Source organism: Cervus elaphus, chromosome 20 (genome assembly GCF_910594005.1).
Source record: "Cervus elaphus chromosome 20, mCerEla1.1, whole genome shotgun sequence".
Lineage (NCBI taxonomy): Eukaryota > Metazoa > Chordata > Mammalia > Artiodactyla > Cervidae > Cervus > Cervus elaphus.
The window spans coordinates 125128276-125146254 of NC_057834.1; the positions used below are offsets into that span (position 1 = coordinate 125128276).

General features: G+C 38.0%; 1 protein-coding gene across 11 annotated transcripts in view; it reads left to right on the top strand.

The window, feature by feature from the left end:
* SCMH1 (Scm polycomb group protein homolog 1) overlaps positions 1-17979 on the top strand; it is a 208562-nt gene that overhangs the window by 38187 nt on the left and 152396 nt on the right. For 7 of the 11 annotated variants that reach the window (XM_043878676.1, XM_043878675.1, XM_043878674.1 and 4 more), the window contains exon 2: positions 10799-10876. The exons of the other annotated variants lie outside the window; for them this stretch is intronic. In XM_043878676.1, coding sequence (XP_043734611.1) covers positions 10852-10876 — 25 coding nt within the window. In that variant the 5' untranslated portion in view covers positions 10799-10851. The remainder of the gene's footprint in view (positions 1-10798; positions 10877-17979) is intronic. 11 annotated transcript variants of the gene reach the window in all.

Below are 17979 nucleotides of genomic sequence, written 5' to 3' on the forward strand. Positions count from 1 at the left end.
ATTTGGCTGCAAAGAATATAATCAATCTGATTTTGGAATTGACCATCTTGTGATGTCCATGTGTAGAGTCTTCTCTTGTGTTGTTGGAAGAGGGTGTTTGCTTTGACCAGTGTGTTCTCTTGGCAAAACTCTATTAGCCTTTGCCCTGCTTCATTCTGTACTCCAAGGCCAAATTTGCCTGTTACTCCAGGTGTTTCTTGACTTCCTGCTTTTGCATTCCAGTCCCCTATAATGAAAAGGACATCTTTTTTGGGTGTTACTTCCAGAAGGTCTTGTAGGTCTTCACAGAACCATTCAACTTCAGCTTCTTCAGGATTATTGGTCGGGGCATAGACTTAGATTACCGTGATACTGAATGGTTTGCTTTGGAAATGAACAGAGATCATTTCTGTGTTGTTGAGATTGCATCCAAGTACTGCATTTCAGACTCTTTAGTTGGCTTTGATGGCTACTCCATTTCTTCTAAGGGATTCTTGCCCACAATAGTAGACATAATGGTCATCTGAGTTAAATTCATCCATTCCAGTCCATTTTAGGTCGCTGATTCCTAGAATGTCAATGTTCACTCTTGCCATCTCCTGTTTGACCACTTCCAATTTGCCTTGATTCATGGACCTAACATTCCAGTTTCCTGTGCAATATTGCTCTTTACAGCATCGGACCTTACTTCCATCACCAGTCACGTCCACAGCTGGGTGTTGTTTTTGCTTTGGCTCCGTCTCTTCATTCTTTCTGGAGTTATTTCTCCACTGATCTCCAGTAGCATACTGGGCACCTACCAATCTGGGGAGTTCATCTTTCAGTGTCCTATCTTTTTGCTTTTTCATTCTGTGCATGGGATTCTCAAGGCAAAAATACTGAAGTGGTTTGTCATTCCCTTTTCCAGTGGACCACATTTTGTCACAACTCTCCACCATGACCCCTCCATCTTGGTGGCCTGCTGTAGGGTTGGGGGCACTGAGTGTAGCAGTGCATGAATGGGACCTTTGAAGGAGGTCGCCATTGTCTTCCTTACCTCCACCATAGTTTGGCCTCAGGTCAAATAACAGGGAGAGAACACAGCCCTGCCCTTCAACAGAAAATTGGATTAAAGATTTACTGAGCATGGCAGCCTATCAGAACAAGACCCAGTTTCCCCCTCTGTCAGTCTCTCCCATCAGGAAGCTTCCATAAACCTCTTATCCTTCTCCATCGGAGGGCAGACAGGCTGAAAATCACAGTCACAGAAAACTAACCAATCTGATCACATGGATCACAGCCTTGTCTAACTCAGTGAAACTATGAGCAATGCAGTGTAGGGCCACCCAAGATGGACGGGTCATAGTGGCACATAGTACTTAATATTTAATTTGTATTATTTATTTCTTCTAGTTATGGGTTGTCTTAACACAATAGCCACGTGGCTAATGTAACTGAATTATGAAATATTTAATTTTAATTAATTTTAAAACAGTCTCCATACAGTTATTGGAAAATTTTTAAGTGTTTTGAGTAATTTTGACTATAAAAATTTTCTTTTAAGCTGTTAAGTTTTATGAAAAATAAATATCAAGTATTTCTGATGAAAATTTAGCATCTGAATTGAGATAAGCTATAACTTACAAATACACATCAGATTCTGATGACTTAATATTAAAAAGAATATAAAGTGTTTCCATTGATTTTTATAGTGATTACTAGCTGAATGATAATGTTACAATATATTGGAATAAATAAAATGCATTATTAAAATTATTTTCACCTTTCCTTTTTTTACTTTTTAAAAAGACAGAAACTTAAAATGGCGTAAGTATTTTGTATATTGAAGTATACAATATACTTGAAGTATATTTCTGTTGGATAGCACTGTTCTAGACCCTGGGTCAAGGGGAAAAGCAGTGGAGTATAGACTGGGGAAGTTGCTTTTTCTACTTACACAAATACCCCTGGAGATTACAGAGTCTCCAGATTCCAGAATCTGGATGGAATCTCCACCCAGTGAAGCCTTCCTCTCCCATCAAATTAATCCTACTTCCTACCCTTTTGCTGAAAACCAGTGCCTTTAATGAGCTTCTCCTTGCTGATAGGAGTGTTTTGTATTCTTCAGGTATTTCAGGAGAAAAAAAGTTATGAGTCACTGCTGTATGTTAAAGAGTATCACACAGGTTCAACATTGATCAATGATTTTGATAAAGTAAATTTCTGGAGATCTCTTAACTAATACTAGCATATAAAATTGCTCCCTGAAATACAATATACCACTAATCCTGGTCCATTGGATCCTAGAGACTTGAAATGAAGAAGAATTAAAGTAGATTTTAGTTAAGAGATGAGTTGCTGGATCAAAAGCTAAGGAAGCTGAGGAAAGCATCTTGTGTCCTAAAGCTAATTTTCCCAGATTTAAAAAAAAAACTCAAAAAGCGAAATAACCATACATTTCTGTCTCTGAATTGAAACTGGACTTATATTTTTTTTCTTCTCATGCTTCTTGGTTCCTGCTGAGTCTGTAGTTATATACAAAGATTTTCTGGCTTGCTTTAAAAGGTTTTATTCTCAAGAAGCAGCATGAAGAAAGTTTCCAGTAAATGTTGAGTGACTGCTGGCAAGTGGTACCACTCTTCTGCCTTAGCTGTTTAGAATGCTTATTATATATTCTTCCTCTATCACCCCCAAATAATTTTTTAAATCTATAATATTCTTTTGCTTAATACATGTGTCAAAGCTTATTCCATACCCTCTCAGTCAAATCAGTTTTCTAGAGAAGAGAGCCCTTTGCTGAGACTGCTGTTTCAGATTCACATAAGATACATTTCCCTGGAAGCCCCTTTGTGTGGTCTAGCCTTCCTATTACAGTGAAGAAAGCAGTGATCTCAGTGTCCCAACTAGAAATGGGTGTCAAGACAGTTGCCTGAGTAGCTCACAGGAAGACAGCTGATCTCGTTTGATAAATTTTCCTTATTTCAATAGCAATAGTATTTTCTACAAAACCATAAAATCAAACACATGTAAGGGTGGATGATGAAGAAACAGAGGCATGCAGCTAGTTTGTGGTAAACATGGGGCCTGCCTAAGTTCTAATCTTTTGGTTTTAAAGTGAGGAATTTAAAGCCCTGAGGGGGTGGCTTCAGTGAATGAACTAGGAATGAACCAGGCCAAGTTTCAAAGTTGCATCTCAATTTCTTGGTATAGAAAAACCATATTTCCCCCAAGTTTGTAATTCTGTAAGTTTCCTGCAAGACCCTGGAAAATGTCAGGAATTCGTAACTTCTTTAGGATGAGAACCTGAGACTTTGGGGGATGATTTATGAAATAGTTTATAGATACTGCTCTGTTAATGAGTCCAAATTACTATATGTACCTGTCTGTATTGTCTAAACAGTGAGGATTTACTCTCTCCTCAGAGCTGTACATCTAAGGAATTAGTTCCTAACTAGGACTTTATCCTATTACATTCTAACAGAATAAAGTTGATCTTGAGATCTCTGCTACTGTGAGGCATAGACATCTCTCAAAGGTCTACTTGGGCAGTGTGAACAGATTGAAAAATGATGAACAGGTTAATAATCTCTTTTCAGTCCCCAAAGCCATATGAATCTGACCTTGGGTTTTAATTTTGTTTCTTTAAAGCTTTTAAGTGGCTCCTGTCTGCATATGGTTACATACTTTCAAATTTTCACTCCAGAAAACCTTGGGGAAATAAGTCACTCTTAGAAGCTTAGTGTTTTGGATTACTACAGGTTTATTCCATTACACATTAAAGCTTATTTTTAACAATTTTAATTGAAAAGTATCCTAAAATAGATTATACTATTCTTCCTTCTGTTTAGTTTGTTGGGTCTAATTTTAACTGTTTCTTAATGACTGAAATGCTTACAAAGTATGTGTGTATATATATATAAAGGATACAGAGTTCCATGGACTTTTAGTAGTCTGTTTATAACTCCGTTTTAACCACAAGCCCATGTTTGGTGCATAATTTTATAAGATGTAAGGTTTTCAGGAATGCATACTGTTATAAAAACTCCTGGATTTAAGTCTGTGGATCACAACTGAAAAGGTTTGAAAGCCACTGCCTTAGTAAGCTCTTTCCTTGTGCTAATAGTAATTTCTTGCGTTATGTAGGACTTGAGTGTTTGCCAAACCTCTCTCTATATGATATAGCCTATGACAAGTAAACTAGGGAAGGGATTTATTTCTTGTTGTTTTTAAACTATAGTAGATAAGCATAATGAAACCAGAGAGAGTATAGACTTTGAAATTGGCGTTTAATTTTAGCCTTTCCATTTAGTAGCTGTGTGACCTTGATGCTATAATTAATCTTAACTTCAGAACCTCAGCTCTTTTTTTCCCCCCTATTTGAATGAAAAATGCCAGATTTTGGGGTACATGGGGTACAAAAATGAAATCAGGGGTCTCCAGCCCCTGGGCTGTGAACCAGTACCAGTCTGTGGCCTGTTAGGAACTGGGCCACACAGCAGGAGATGAGCCACAGACAAGCGAGCAAAGCTTCAGCTGCAGTTACAGCCACTCCCCATCACTTGCGTTACCGCTGAGTTCTACCTCCTGTCAGATGAGCAGTGAGGTGTGTAATTACTTCATTATATATCACAATGTAATAATGATAGAAATACCGTGCACAATAAATGTAATGAACTTGAATCATCCCAAAACCACTCCCCACCCCATCCATGGAAAAGTTGTCTTCCATGAAACTGGGCCCTGGTGCCAAAAAGGTTGGGAACTTCTGCTTTGAATCAAGTAATGATCAAGGGATTGATGTAAGAAGAAAACATAAGATTTGTAAATATTTATGCATCCCGCATAGGAGCAGCTCAATACATAAGGCAAGCACTAACCAGACATAAAAGGGAAGTTGGCAGTAATACAGTAGCACTAGGGAACTTTAACACCCCACTTACACCAATGGACAGATCATTAAAACAAAAAGGAAATGCAAACCTTAAATGACACATTAGACCAGATGGACCTCATTGATATCTTCAGGACTTTCTATCCAAATGCAGAATACATTTTCTTCTCAAGTGCACATGGAACATTCTCCAGGATAGAGATCTTGGGTTACAAATCAAGCCTTGGTAAATTTAAGAAAAATGAAATCATATCAAGCATCTTTTCTGACCACAATGTTATGAGACTAGATATCAATTACAGGAAAAAAAATAAAAAACACATGAAGATTAAACAGAATGATTCTAAATAATGAATAGGTTACTGAAGAAATAAAAAGAGAAATCAGAAAATTCCTAGAAATGAATGGCAACAAAAACTACAACCCAAAACTTGTGGGATGCAGCAAAAGCAGTCCTAAAAAGGAAGTTTATACCAATACAATCCTACCTCAAGAAACAAGAAAAACAGAATAGGCAACCTCACTTTACACTTTAAACAACTGGAAAAAGAAAAATTTAAAAAAACCCTAAAGTTAGTAGAAGGAAAGATATCAAAGATATAGCAGTGAAAAAGAAATGAAATAATAGTAAAGATTAATAAAACTAAAAGTGGATTCTTTGAAAAGAAAAACAAAACTGACAAACCATTAGCCAGACTCATCAAGGAAAAAAAGGGAGAAGAATCAAATTAACAAAATTAGAAATGAAAAAGGAGAGGTTACAACAGACAATGTAGAAATACCAGGGATCATAAGAGACTGTTATGAGCAACAATGGACAATAAAATGGACAACCTGGGAGAAATGGATAGATTCTTAAAAAAATTCAACCTTCCAAGGAAGAAATAGAAAGTATGAACAAGCCAGTCACAAGCAGTGAAATCTAAACTATGATTTTTTAAAAATCTCCCCCCAAAACAAAAGCCCAGATGGCTTCAAAGGTAAATTCTGTCAAACATTTAAGAAGAGCTAATGGCTATCCTTCTGAAACTCTTTCAGACAATTAGAGAGGAAGGAACATTTCCAAACTCATTCTACAAGGACGCCATCACCCTAATACCAAAACCAGATAAAGATAGCACAGAAAAAAGAAAGTTACAGGCCAGTATCACTAACAAACATAGATGCAAAAATCCTCAACAAAATTCTAGCAAACAGAATACGACAGCACATTAGAAAGATCATATACCATGATCAAATCAGGTTTATCCCAGGGATGCAAGGATTCTTCAGTATACACAAATCAATCAGTGTGATACACCATATTAACAAGTTGAAAAATAAAAAACCGTATGATAATCTCAGTAGATGCATAAAAAGCTTTCAACAAAATTCAGCACCTGTTTATGATACCAATGCTTCAAAAAACAGACATAGAAGGAAACTACCTCAACATAAAGGCCATATATGCTAAACCCAGAGCAAGCATTATTCTCAGTGGTGAAGAACTGAAAGCATTCTTTCTAAAGTCGGAAACAAGACAAAGGTGCCCACTCTCACAGCTGTTACTCAGCATAGTTTTAGAAGTCCTAGCTATGGCAATCAGAGAAGAAAAGGAAATAAAAGGAATCCAAATTGAAAAAGAAGGAAAATTCACTGTTTTTAAACAATATGATACTATACATAGAAAACCCTAAAGATACTGTCAGAAAATTACTAGAGCTAATCAGTGAATTTAGTAAAATCACAGGATACAAAATGATTACACATAAATCCCTTGTATTCCTATACACTAACAATGAAAAATCAGAAAGAGAAATTAAGGAATCAATCCCATTTACCACTGCAACAAGAAGAATAAAATACCTAGGAATAAAACTGTTCAGGGAGACAAAAGAGCTGTGTACAGAAAACTGTAACACACTGATGAAAGAAAACAAAGATGACAGATGGAGAGATAGTCCATGTTCCTGAGTTGGAAGAATCAATATTGTGAAAGTGACTATACTACTAAATGCAATCTACAGATTCAGTGCAGCCACTGTCACATTATCAGTTACATTTTTGACAAAACTAGAACTAGGATATTTCACAGTTTGTTTGGAAACACAAAAGACCCTGAATAGCCAATGCAATCTTGAGAGAGAACAATGGAGCTGGAGGAATTAACCTTCCTGACTTCAGACTGTGCTACAAAGCTGCAGTCATCAAGACAGTATGGTATTGGTGCAAAAACAGAGATATAGACCAATGGAACAAGATAGAAACCCCAGAGATAAACCCACACAGCTACAGGCACCTAACCTTTGACAAAGGAGACAAAAATTTACAGTGATGAAAGATAGTCTCTTCAGTAAATAGTGCTGGGAAAACTGGACATGTGAAAGTATGAAATTAGAACCCTTCCTAACACCATACACAAAGAACAAAGATAAACTCAAAATGTATTAAAGACCTAAACATAAAACCCAAAGCTATAAAACTATTGGAGAAAAATGTAGGCAGAAGACTCTTTGATATAAATCACAGCAAGATCCTCTGTGACCTACCTCCTATAGTAATGGAAATAAAAGTAAACAAGTGGGACCTAATTACACTTAAAAGCTTTTGCACAGCAAAGGAGACTATAAACAAGGTGAAAAGACAACCCTTAAAATGGGATTAAAAAAATTGCAAATGAAACAACTGACAAAGGATTAATTTCTAAAATGTACAAACAGTCCATGCAACTCAATACCAGAAAAACAAACTACGCAGTATAAAAGTAGGCAGAAGACCTAAACAGACCTTTCTCCAAAGACCTACAGGTAGCTAATAAATACATGAAAACATGCTCAGCATCGTTCAGTATTAGAGAAATGCAAACCAAAAACTATAATAGATATGACTTCACACCAGTCAGAATGGCCATCATCAAAAAATCTATAAACAGTAAATGCTGAAGAGAGTGTGGCAAAAAAAGGACCTTGTTGCTTTGTTGGTGGGGATGTATATTGACATAGTCACTATGGAGAAGAGTATGGAGATTCCTTAAAATAACTAGGAATAAAACTACCATATGACCCCGTAATCCCGCTACTGGGCATATGCCCTGAGGAAACCATAATTGAAAAAGATGCATGTCCCCCAGTGTTCATTGCAGCACTATTTACAGTAGCTAAGACATAGAAGTAACCTATTTGTCTATCAACAGATGGATGGATAAAGAATCTGTGGTATATATACACAATGGAATATTCCTCAGCCATATAAAGGAACACATTTGAGTTTATTCTAATGAGGTATATGAACCTAGAGCTTTTTATACAGAGGAAGTAAATCAGAAAGAGAAAAACAAATATCATTTATTAATGCATGTATATGGAATCTAGAAAGATGATACTAATGAACCTATTTGCAGGGCAGTAATGGAGACGCAGATATAAAGAACAGACTTGTGGACACAAGATGGGAAGAAGAGGGTGGGAAGAATTGAGACAGTAGCATGAAAACATATACACTACAATATGTAAAATAGATAGCCAGTGGGTATTTTCTCTGTGCCTCAGGGAACTCAAACTGGGGCTCTGTGACAAACTAGAGCAGTGGGATGGGGTGAAAGGTGTTAGGGAGGTTCAAGAGAGCAGGGATGTATGTATACCTACGACTGATTCATGTTGATGTATGACAGAAACCAACACAATAAAGCAATTATCCTTCAATTAAAAATATATTTTAAAAAATACATAACAAAATTTATCATTTTAACCATTTTAAGGCTTAAGTACATTTATAGTGATGTATATAGCCTTCACTGCTGTCCAACCCAGAATATTTTCATCATTTAAGACAGAAACTCTGTACTCATAAAATCATAACTCTCCATTCCCCCTCTTTGCCCAGCCCCTGGTAACCTCTGTTCTACTTCCTTTCTCTAGGAATTTCCCTATTCCAGTCGCCAAGTGCAAGTGAAATCATACAGTAGTTAGCCTTTTGTATTTGGCTTATTTCACTGAGCATGTTTTCAAGATTCATCCACATTGCAGCATGTATCAGAATTTTATTCCTTTTTATGGCTGAATAGTATTTGATTGTAGGTATAAGCCTCATTTTATTTATTCATTCACTTATTGGTGGACACTTAAATTGTTTCTACCCTTTTTCTATTGTGAATAATGCTGCTCTGAACATTTGTGTACAGGTACCTGTTTCAGTCCCTGTTTTCAGTTCTTTGGGAATATACCTAGAAGTGGAGTTACTGGGTCATTTGGTAATTCCATGTTTAACTTTTTAAAGTTTTCCACAGCAGCTGCACCATTTTTTCATTTCCACTAGCAATTCACAAGGGCTCTAATTTCTTCATATCCTTGCTAGTACTTATGATTTTTCTTTTTTTTTCTTCATAATAACCACCCCAGTGGATGTGAAGTGGTATCTCATTGTGACTTTAACTTGCACTTTCCTAATAATTAATGATGTTTTTTATGTACTTATTGGCCATCTATATAGATAAATAAGGGCTTCCCAGGTGGCACTAGTGGTAAAGATCCTGCATACTAGTGCAGGAAATGTAACAGACGTGGGTTCAATCCCTGGGTCCGAAATATCCCCTAGAGAAGAGCATGGAAACCCACTCCAGTGTTCTTGCCTGGAGAATCTCATGGACAGAGGAGCCTGGTGGGCTGCTGTCCATAGGATCTCAAACAGTTGGACATGACTGAAGCAATTTACACGCACACATAGATAAATGGAGAAATACCAATTCAGGTCCTTTGCTAATTTTTCAGTTGGATTATTTGAGGGTTTCTTTCTTTCTTTTTTTTTTTTTTTTGTCATTGAATTGAGGAGTTCTGTACATATTCTGGAGATTAGTCCCTTATCAGATAAATGATTTGCCTATGTTTTCTGCCATTTTGTAGGTTTTCTTCTCATCCATGTGACAGTGTTCTTTGATGCACAGTCTTTTTCATTTTGATGAAGTTCAGTTTGTCTGTTTTTTCCTTTTGTTGCCTGAGATTTAGAAGTCAAATTCCAGAATTATTGCCAAATTCAGTGTTGTGAAGATTTTCTTCTGTTTTCTCTAAAAGTTTTATAATTTTAGCTCTATTTAAGTTTTGGTTTTGATACATTTTGAGTTAATTTTTATATACAATGTAAGCTAAAGGTTCATCTTCATTCTTTGGCATGTGGGTATCCAGATTTCCTAGCATCATTTGTGGAAAAGAGTATTCTTTTCCCATTGAATGGTGTTGGCACCTTTATTAAAAATCATTTGACTGTATATATTTGAGTTTATTTCTGAGCTCTGTATTCTGTTCGTCTGTGTGCCTGTCCTTCTGCTAGTACCCCCCACCCCCACACACACACACTATTTCAATTACTATAGCTTTATAGTAAGTTTTGAAGCCAGGAATTGTGAGTCTTCCAACATTATTCTTCATTTTCAAGATTGTTTAAGCTATTAGAGGTCCTTGAGATATCATGTGAATTTTAGGATGGCTTTTTCTATTTTTGCAGAAAAACACCATTGGGATTTTGATAGGGAGTGCATTGAGTCTGTAGATCTTTATGTAGTATTGTTGTCTTAACATTAGTCTTCTAATTCATGAATGTAAATGTCTTTATACTTCATTGATTCTTCAGTTTCTTTCAGCGATGTTTGTAGTTTTCATTGTACAATACTTTGGTTATATGGCTATTATATATCTCACAGTGAATTAATAGAGTAACCTTCTAGTTTATCCATTATTGCTTAAAATGACCTATTAATGCCCTGAAAAGTCTTTTCTGTTTTTAACAGAATCAGGGTTCTGAACTCAAAAAGCTGAGGGAAGGATCCTGGAAATTGGAAACTTAACTAAATTACTGCCCATGGAAAGCCCTTCTGGGTCTTCAGCCTGCTGGTTTTCTCTGATTAAAACCTAATTTTATTGCAGGTCTTTGATCTACAATTGTTCACATTTCTAATTTTTTTTAATCTTTTGCTTCTAGATTTCTCCATCTTGTTAAGGAGGAAATTCCTATTTGATATAGCTGATGATACCATGCAAAAATCAGATCCTCGAAAAGGTCAGAACATGTACTTATATGTGATAGAAATGAAGAGCTATCTTCTATTAGGCTGTGAATGAATGTATGTGTCACAAAAAGCTGTTCAAGTAAATAAAAGTATCTCATCCTTTCTTACCAACTTATCCTGCAATTTCACAAATCCTGCGTGTCATTTTGCAGCTCTTTTACAAAGTACTCTTCACATAATTGTCTCAAATAGTCTTTTCTGTAATCTTATGAAACAGGGACTGTTGCTATTCCTGTTCTGTGGAAACAATGAAAGATTAAGAGACTTACTCAACATGTTGTTCCTATAAATTGCAAGAATTAGTCCTGAATCTTTTTGCCTCTAAATCTTACTCTTCTTACTACCTCATAAGTTCATGATCATTATTAGAATTTAGTAGACATGTAAGTATGGAAGCTATATGAACATTAAAAATAATATACATGATAGTCTGTGAAAAAGTTAAAGTCTCTTTATGGGTATAAAATATTATTAATACACCAGATCATGATATTAAATATTTAAATATAATCTCTAGAATGATCCAGACTCCTGATTACATGTATAACATTGTCTTTATTGTGGCAAATGGCACTCTTTGCTGATACTTTCTTTTGTATTCTCATCTTCTTCGGTTTCTGTCGTTTGTCTCTGTAGCTTTCCTTACCCCTTTCCATCTATCGTAGTTGCTGGTGGTTATCCATACACTTAATCCATTTCCATGTCTTAGTACCTTTATACTACTTCTCCTTTAACTCAAATACCTATTCATCTTTCTTTTCTGACAGTCCTATCTCAACTTCAAGTCTTCTGTGAAGCTTTCCTTCTCTCCCCAAGCAAAGTCAATCATTCCTTTTGCTTTTCTCAGAACACTTTGTATAGCAGATCTCTCTTATAGCAAAAATCACATTATATTATGATTGTGTATTTGAGTTGCTGTCTGTCCTGTTAATCTGTTCTTTGTGAGTTCTTTGTGAGCATAGATTGGGATTTATTTGTCTTCATGTTCTTAACACTCAGTGTTAGTCCTAGGTTTAGGTATGAATGAAATAACAGTTTTCCTTAAAGAATCTGTACAGTATTCTAAGTGAGAGACTGACCACATAAAAATACTCAGAAGTTTACAACTATTTGTAAATGAATATAGCACATGTATTTTGAAGTAGAATAATGGAGTAATCACAGCTAGGCAAAGTTATTTAGGGAAGATTCTTCTAGATGAGGGATCAGTAAACTATGGTCCATAGGCCAAATCCTGTCAGCTGCCTGTTTTTGTAAATAAAGATTTATTGGAATATAGCCATGTCCATTTGTTAATGTATATGGCTACTTTAATTGCACTGGCAGAATTGAGTAGTTGTAGCAGAAACCATGTATCCCATAAAACTGAAATTTTTTACCCTCTGGCTGTTTTTCTATTCCCTGATCTACAAGATAGGTTTTGAAAAGAGGTATGAAACAAAGAGGAATGTGAATTGCTGAAGCATGAGTGTGCATCATAATGCAATGAAAACAGCCATAGTAGTAGGAATGCCAAGTGAAGTTGCACTCTAATCCAGTTTGTCAGAGAGAAGTGTGTTGAAGAAATGAAATGTCAAGAACGCTTTGAGGGTAGATCCAAGATTGGGGTGAGGGAAGACAGGGAGGCATGTCTCCCCATGCCTAGGATATTCACCAGGTGCTAGTGGGGAACCTCCTGCAGACAGGCTGAAGGGAGGAGCCCTGGGAACAACTGGGTAAGGGGGAGTGGAGGAAACTTGAACCCTGGTGACCAGCAACTGTGTGGTTGCTGGGGGAGGTGGAGTGGCTTTGGTGCCTTGAGCAGTTTAGGTACCTTTGGTCACTGCAAGCAGCATGCCTGCTCACCTGAGAGGAGTAGGGATCCCTCAGGGATCAGAGGATCCACTAGGGGAAGCCCCTGGGATTCCCCTTTCACTCAGTGGTGGCTGGGGTGGGGGGAAGAGTAGTTTGGCACCGGGAGTGGCTTGGGCGCCTTTGGGTGCTGGGTACAGTGCACCTGCTCCTCTGGGAGGGAGAGGGACCTCTGATGAGATCAGAAGATCTGGGGAAGCCCCTGGGGTTCCCCTTTCACTTGGCCCCAGGGAGCCTTCTGGGACCCAAGGGCCTGGGCCTCTGCCCTTTGGGGCCTTGTCTGCCCTCCCCAACCCTATTTACCCTCTGAAAGAGCCCTTCGCTCTTCAGGGACCCCCCTCCGCCTAGGTGGATCCTGTGGATGTAAGAGGGAGTAGGGAGGCTCATTTATGGAGAGAAAAAGGTGGGCTGGTGTGGGGAGGCTCCTGCTGGATTATAAGAGCAAGGAACTACCTAGTGTCCTGCCACCCATTGGATTCTGGGAAGCCTCCTAAGGCTCCCAGGCCTAGCCCTCCACCCTTTGGACCACTCTCCAGGGCCCCCTCCACCATCCAGAGCCCCCTCCTGGCTTTCCAGTCTCCAGGGCCCCCTCCTCTTTCCAGGCTGAGCCTTCAGCCATCTGGAAGCCCCCCTCCACCCTCCAGGGTACCCATCCTCTGTGGGCCTCCTCACTCCTCAAGGGACCCTGTCTGCTCCCTAGCCTGGGCTCTCCCCCATCCAGGATCTCTTTCTACCGTCTGGTTCCCTCCTACTTCTGGGGGCCCTCTCCATCCTCCAGGGCCCCCCTCCCTCTCAGCCCCCTCCACCCTCCAGGCTGAGCCCTCTGTTCTCTGGGGACCAGCTCTGCCCTCAGGGGCCCCCTCTGTCCTCCAGGGCCACCTCCAAGGATACCCTCTGCCCGTGTAGGTCCTGCAGGTACAGGAGGGAGGGGAGATATAGCAGGGGCAGCCAGGGGATGATCCCTCTAGTATAGAGGAGAGGGAAATCCATCTGGTGTTGTGCCACCCACTCGGCCCTGGGGAGCCTCCTAGGGACCTGGTCCTTATCTTCCACACCCCAAAGCCAGAGGCACTGCAGAGGCCCCCTTAGTTGGGTTGAGCCTCCCCCAATCCCACCCAGGGCTTTTTCTGAAGGCTTAGGAAAGTCAGGATCCCACCCCCACCTAAATACCATCTCCCCCTAACCATTCCCACCACCTTAGCCACTCACCACTAAGCCCCGCCCTTCACAGCCAAGGTTTCTTCTGCCTTTTGGGTTTTTACTATTTACCAGTAGAGTTTGGTTTTACCCTCCAGTGCTTGTTTCATATATATTCTTATTCTTTCTACTATTTCTGTTAGTTTTCTAAGCTTATTTTATCATTTGTAATCTTTGTTATTATTCTACTCACTCTTTATTTTCATTTTTATTTTATGTATGTGTGTGTGTGTACTCTTTTGTTTCTCTTTTCTTCTCTCTCATTGCTATTGAAGTCCAGTTTTACCCTTCAGGGATTTTTATTTTTTTATACTTTGTTATTGTTCTGCCTTTTTTTCTTTTTTTCCCCCACACCCCACTACACTGTTGGAGTAACAGAGAATATCAAGTTCCAGAGAATATTAACCGGAGTAAGGGATCCCAGAGGTCTGTATCTCAATACCAAGACCTGGCTCTATCTAACTGCCTCCAAACTCTACTACTGGAAACCTCAGGCCAAACAACTAGTGAAACAGGAACACAGTCCCACCCATCAAAAAAAAAAGAAACAACAGAAAATGAAGGAGCAAGGTAAAAAGTATACAACCAAATAAATGAGGAGGAAGTAGGCAACCTCTCTGAAAAATAATTTAGAGTAATGATAGTAAAGAAGTTTCAAAATATTGAAAATAGAATGGAGAAAATACAAGAAACATTTAACACATTTAACAAAGACCTAGAAGAAATAAAGAAACAGTGACAAACAATGCAATTACTGAAAAGTACTCTAGAAGAAATCAATAGCAGAATAACTGAAGCAGAAGAATGGATCAGTGAATTGAAAGATAGAATGATAGAAATAACTATCATCAAAGTGTTAGCCACTCAGTTGTGTCCAACTCTTTGTGACCTCATGGACTGTAGCCCATCAGGCTGCTCTTCCCTGGAGTGAGTTGCCATTCCCTTCTCCAGGGATCTTCTGGACCCAGGTATTGAACCTAGGATGCCCACATTGCAGTCAAACTGTTTACCACTGAGTCACCAGGAAGCCCTCAATAACTGCCATGGAGCAGAATAGAGAAAAAAGAATGAAAAGAACTGAGGATAGTCTCAAAGATCTCTGGGACAGTATTAAATGCACCAACATTTGAATTATAGGGGTCCCAAAATGAAGAGAAAAAGAGTATGAGAAAATATTTGAGGAGATTAGGGTTGAAAAATTCCCTAAAATGGGAAAGGAAATAACCAAGTTCAGGAAACCTGGAGAATCCCATATAGGATAAACCCAAAGAGAAAAACACCAAGATACATATAAATTAATCAAACTAACAAAAATTAAGCACAAAGGAAAAAATATTAAAAGCTGCAAGGGGAAAAGAAAAAAAATAACATAAAAAGGAATCCCAGGGCTTCCCTGGTGGCTCAGAGGTTAAAGAATCTGCCTTCTATGCAGAAGACCTAGGTTTGATCCCTGGGTTGACAAGATCCCCTGAAGAAGGAAATGGCTATCTACTGCAGTATTCTTGCCTGGCGGGCTGCAGTCTGTAGGGTTGCAAAGAATCAGACGCAACTGAAGTGACTTAGCAGACACACATTCACAAAATCTCCATAAGACTAACAGCTAATTTTTCAGCAGGAACTATGCAGGTGTTTAAAGTGAAAGAAAAAAATGGTGAAGGAAAAAAAACCTGCAATCAAGATTACTCTACCCAGCTAGGACCTCATTCAAGTTTGATGGTGAAATCAAAAGCGTTATAGACAAAAGCTGAAAGAATTCAGCACCACCAAACCAGCCTTACAATAAAGGCTAAAGAAATTCTCTAGCAGGAATCACAACAGAAGAAACAGACCACAAAATCAAACCCTAAATGATTAAGAAAATGGCAGTAGGAACATATATGTCAATAACTACCTTAAATGTAAATGGATTAAATGCACCAAGCAAAAAACACAGACTGGCTAAATGGATGTAGAGACAAGACCCATGTATATGCTGCCTGTAGGAGAACTCACTTCAGACCTAAAGACACAGACTGAAAGTCAGGGGATAGGTAAAGGTATTCCGTGCAAATGGGAATCAAAAGAAAGCAGGAGTAGCAATACTCATATCAGACAAAATAGACTTTAAAGTAAAAACTTCTACAAGAGATAAGGAAGGACACTACATAATGATCAAGGGATCAACCCAAGAAGATACAACGATTATAAATATTTATGCAGCCAACATAGGAGCACCTCAATACATAAGGCAAATGCTAACAACCATAAAAGGGGAAAACAACAGTAACACAATAATAGTAGGGGAATTTAATACCCCACTTACACCAATGGACAGATCATCACAACAAAAAATTACTAAATGAAACACAAGCCTTACATGACACATTAGACCACCCACATGGTATTGGTATCTTCAGGACATTCCATCCCAAAAGAGCAAAATATACATTTTTCTTAAGTGCACATGGAACAATCTCCAGGATAGATCACATCTTGGGTCACAAATCAAGCTCAGTAAATTTAAGAAAATTGAAATTGTATCAAGCGTCTTTTCTGAACACAACACCATGTATAAGACTAGATATAACTTACAAGAAAAAAACTGTAAGAAATACAAACACATGGAGGCTAAACAACACACTTCCAAATAACCAACAGGTCACTGAAGACATCAAAAGGAAATTTTAAAAAGTACCTAGAAACAAATGACAATGAAAACATGATGACCCAAAACCTATAGTATGCAGTAAAAGCAGTTATAAGAGGGAAGTTTATAGCACTACAAGCCTACCTCAGGAAACCAGAAAAATGTCAAACAACCCAACTTGACATCTAAAGCAACTAGAAAAAGAAGAAGAAGAACAACAGCAACAACAACAAAAAAACCCAAAGCCTAGTAGAAGGAAAGAAATCTTAAAGATCAGAGCAGAAATAAATGAAAAAGAAACAAAATATCAAAGATGAATAAAACTAAAAGCAGGTTCTTTGAGAAGATAAAATTGACAAACCACTAGCAGGCCTGTCAAGAAAAAAGGAAGAGGACTCAAATCAATAAAAACAAAAATGGAGATGTTACAACAGACAACACAGAAATAAAAAGGATCATAAGGGACTGCTATGAGCAACTGTATGCCAATAATATGACAGTCTGGAAGAAATGGACACGTTCTTAGAAAAGTACAACCTTCCAAAACTGAACCAGGAAGAAATAGAAATCATGAACAGACCAATCACAAGCACCAAAATAGAAACGAATCAAAAATCTTCCAACAAGCACAAGCCCAGAGCCAGATGGCTTCACAGGCAAATTCTACCAAAAGTTTAGAGAAGAGCTAACACCTATCTTGCTCAAATTCTTCCAAAAAACAGCAGAGAAAGGAAAGCTCTCAAATTCATTTTGCGAGGCCACCATCACCCTAATACCAAAAGCAGACAAAGATACCACCAAAAAGGAAAATTACAGGTGAATTATCACTGATGAATATAGATGCAAAAAATTCAAAATTCTAGCAAACGGAATCCAAGAACACATTAAAAGGATTATACACCATGATCAAGAGGTATTTACCCCAGGGATGCAAAGATGTGTCAGTATACACAAAGTAATCAATGTGATACCCCATATCAACAAACTGAAGGATGAAAATCATATGATCATCTCAACAGGTGCATAAAAAGCTTTTGACAAAATTCAACACCCAATTATAATACAAATTCTACAGAAAGTAGGCATAGAAGGAATCTGCTTCAACATAATAAAGACCTAATAGAGTAAAACCAAAGCAAGCATTATTCTCACTGGTGAAGATCTGAAAGCATTTCCTCTAAGTTCAGGAACAAGACAAGGGTGCCCATTCTTACCACTATTATTCAACATAGTTTTGGAAGTCCTATCCATGGCAATCAGAGAACAAAAGGAAATAAAATAAATCCAGATTGAAAATGAAGAAGTAAAACTCTCACTATTTGCAGATGACATGATACTATACACAGAAAACCCTAAACATTCCACCAGGAAATTACTAGAGTTAATCAGTGAATAAAGTTGCAGGATGTAAAGTACACA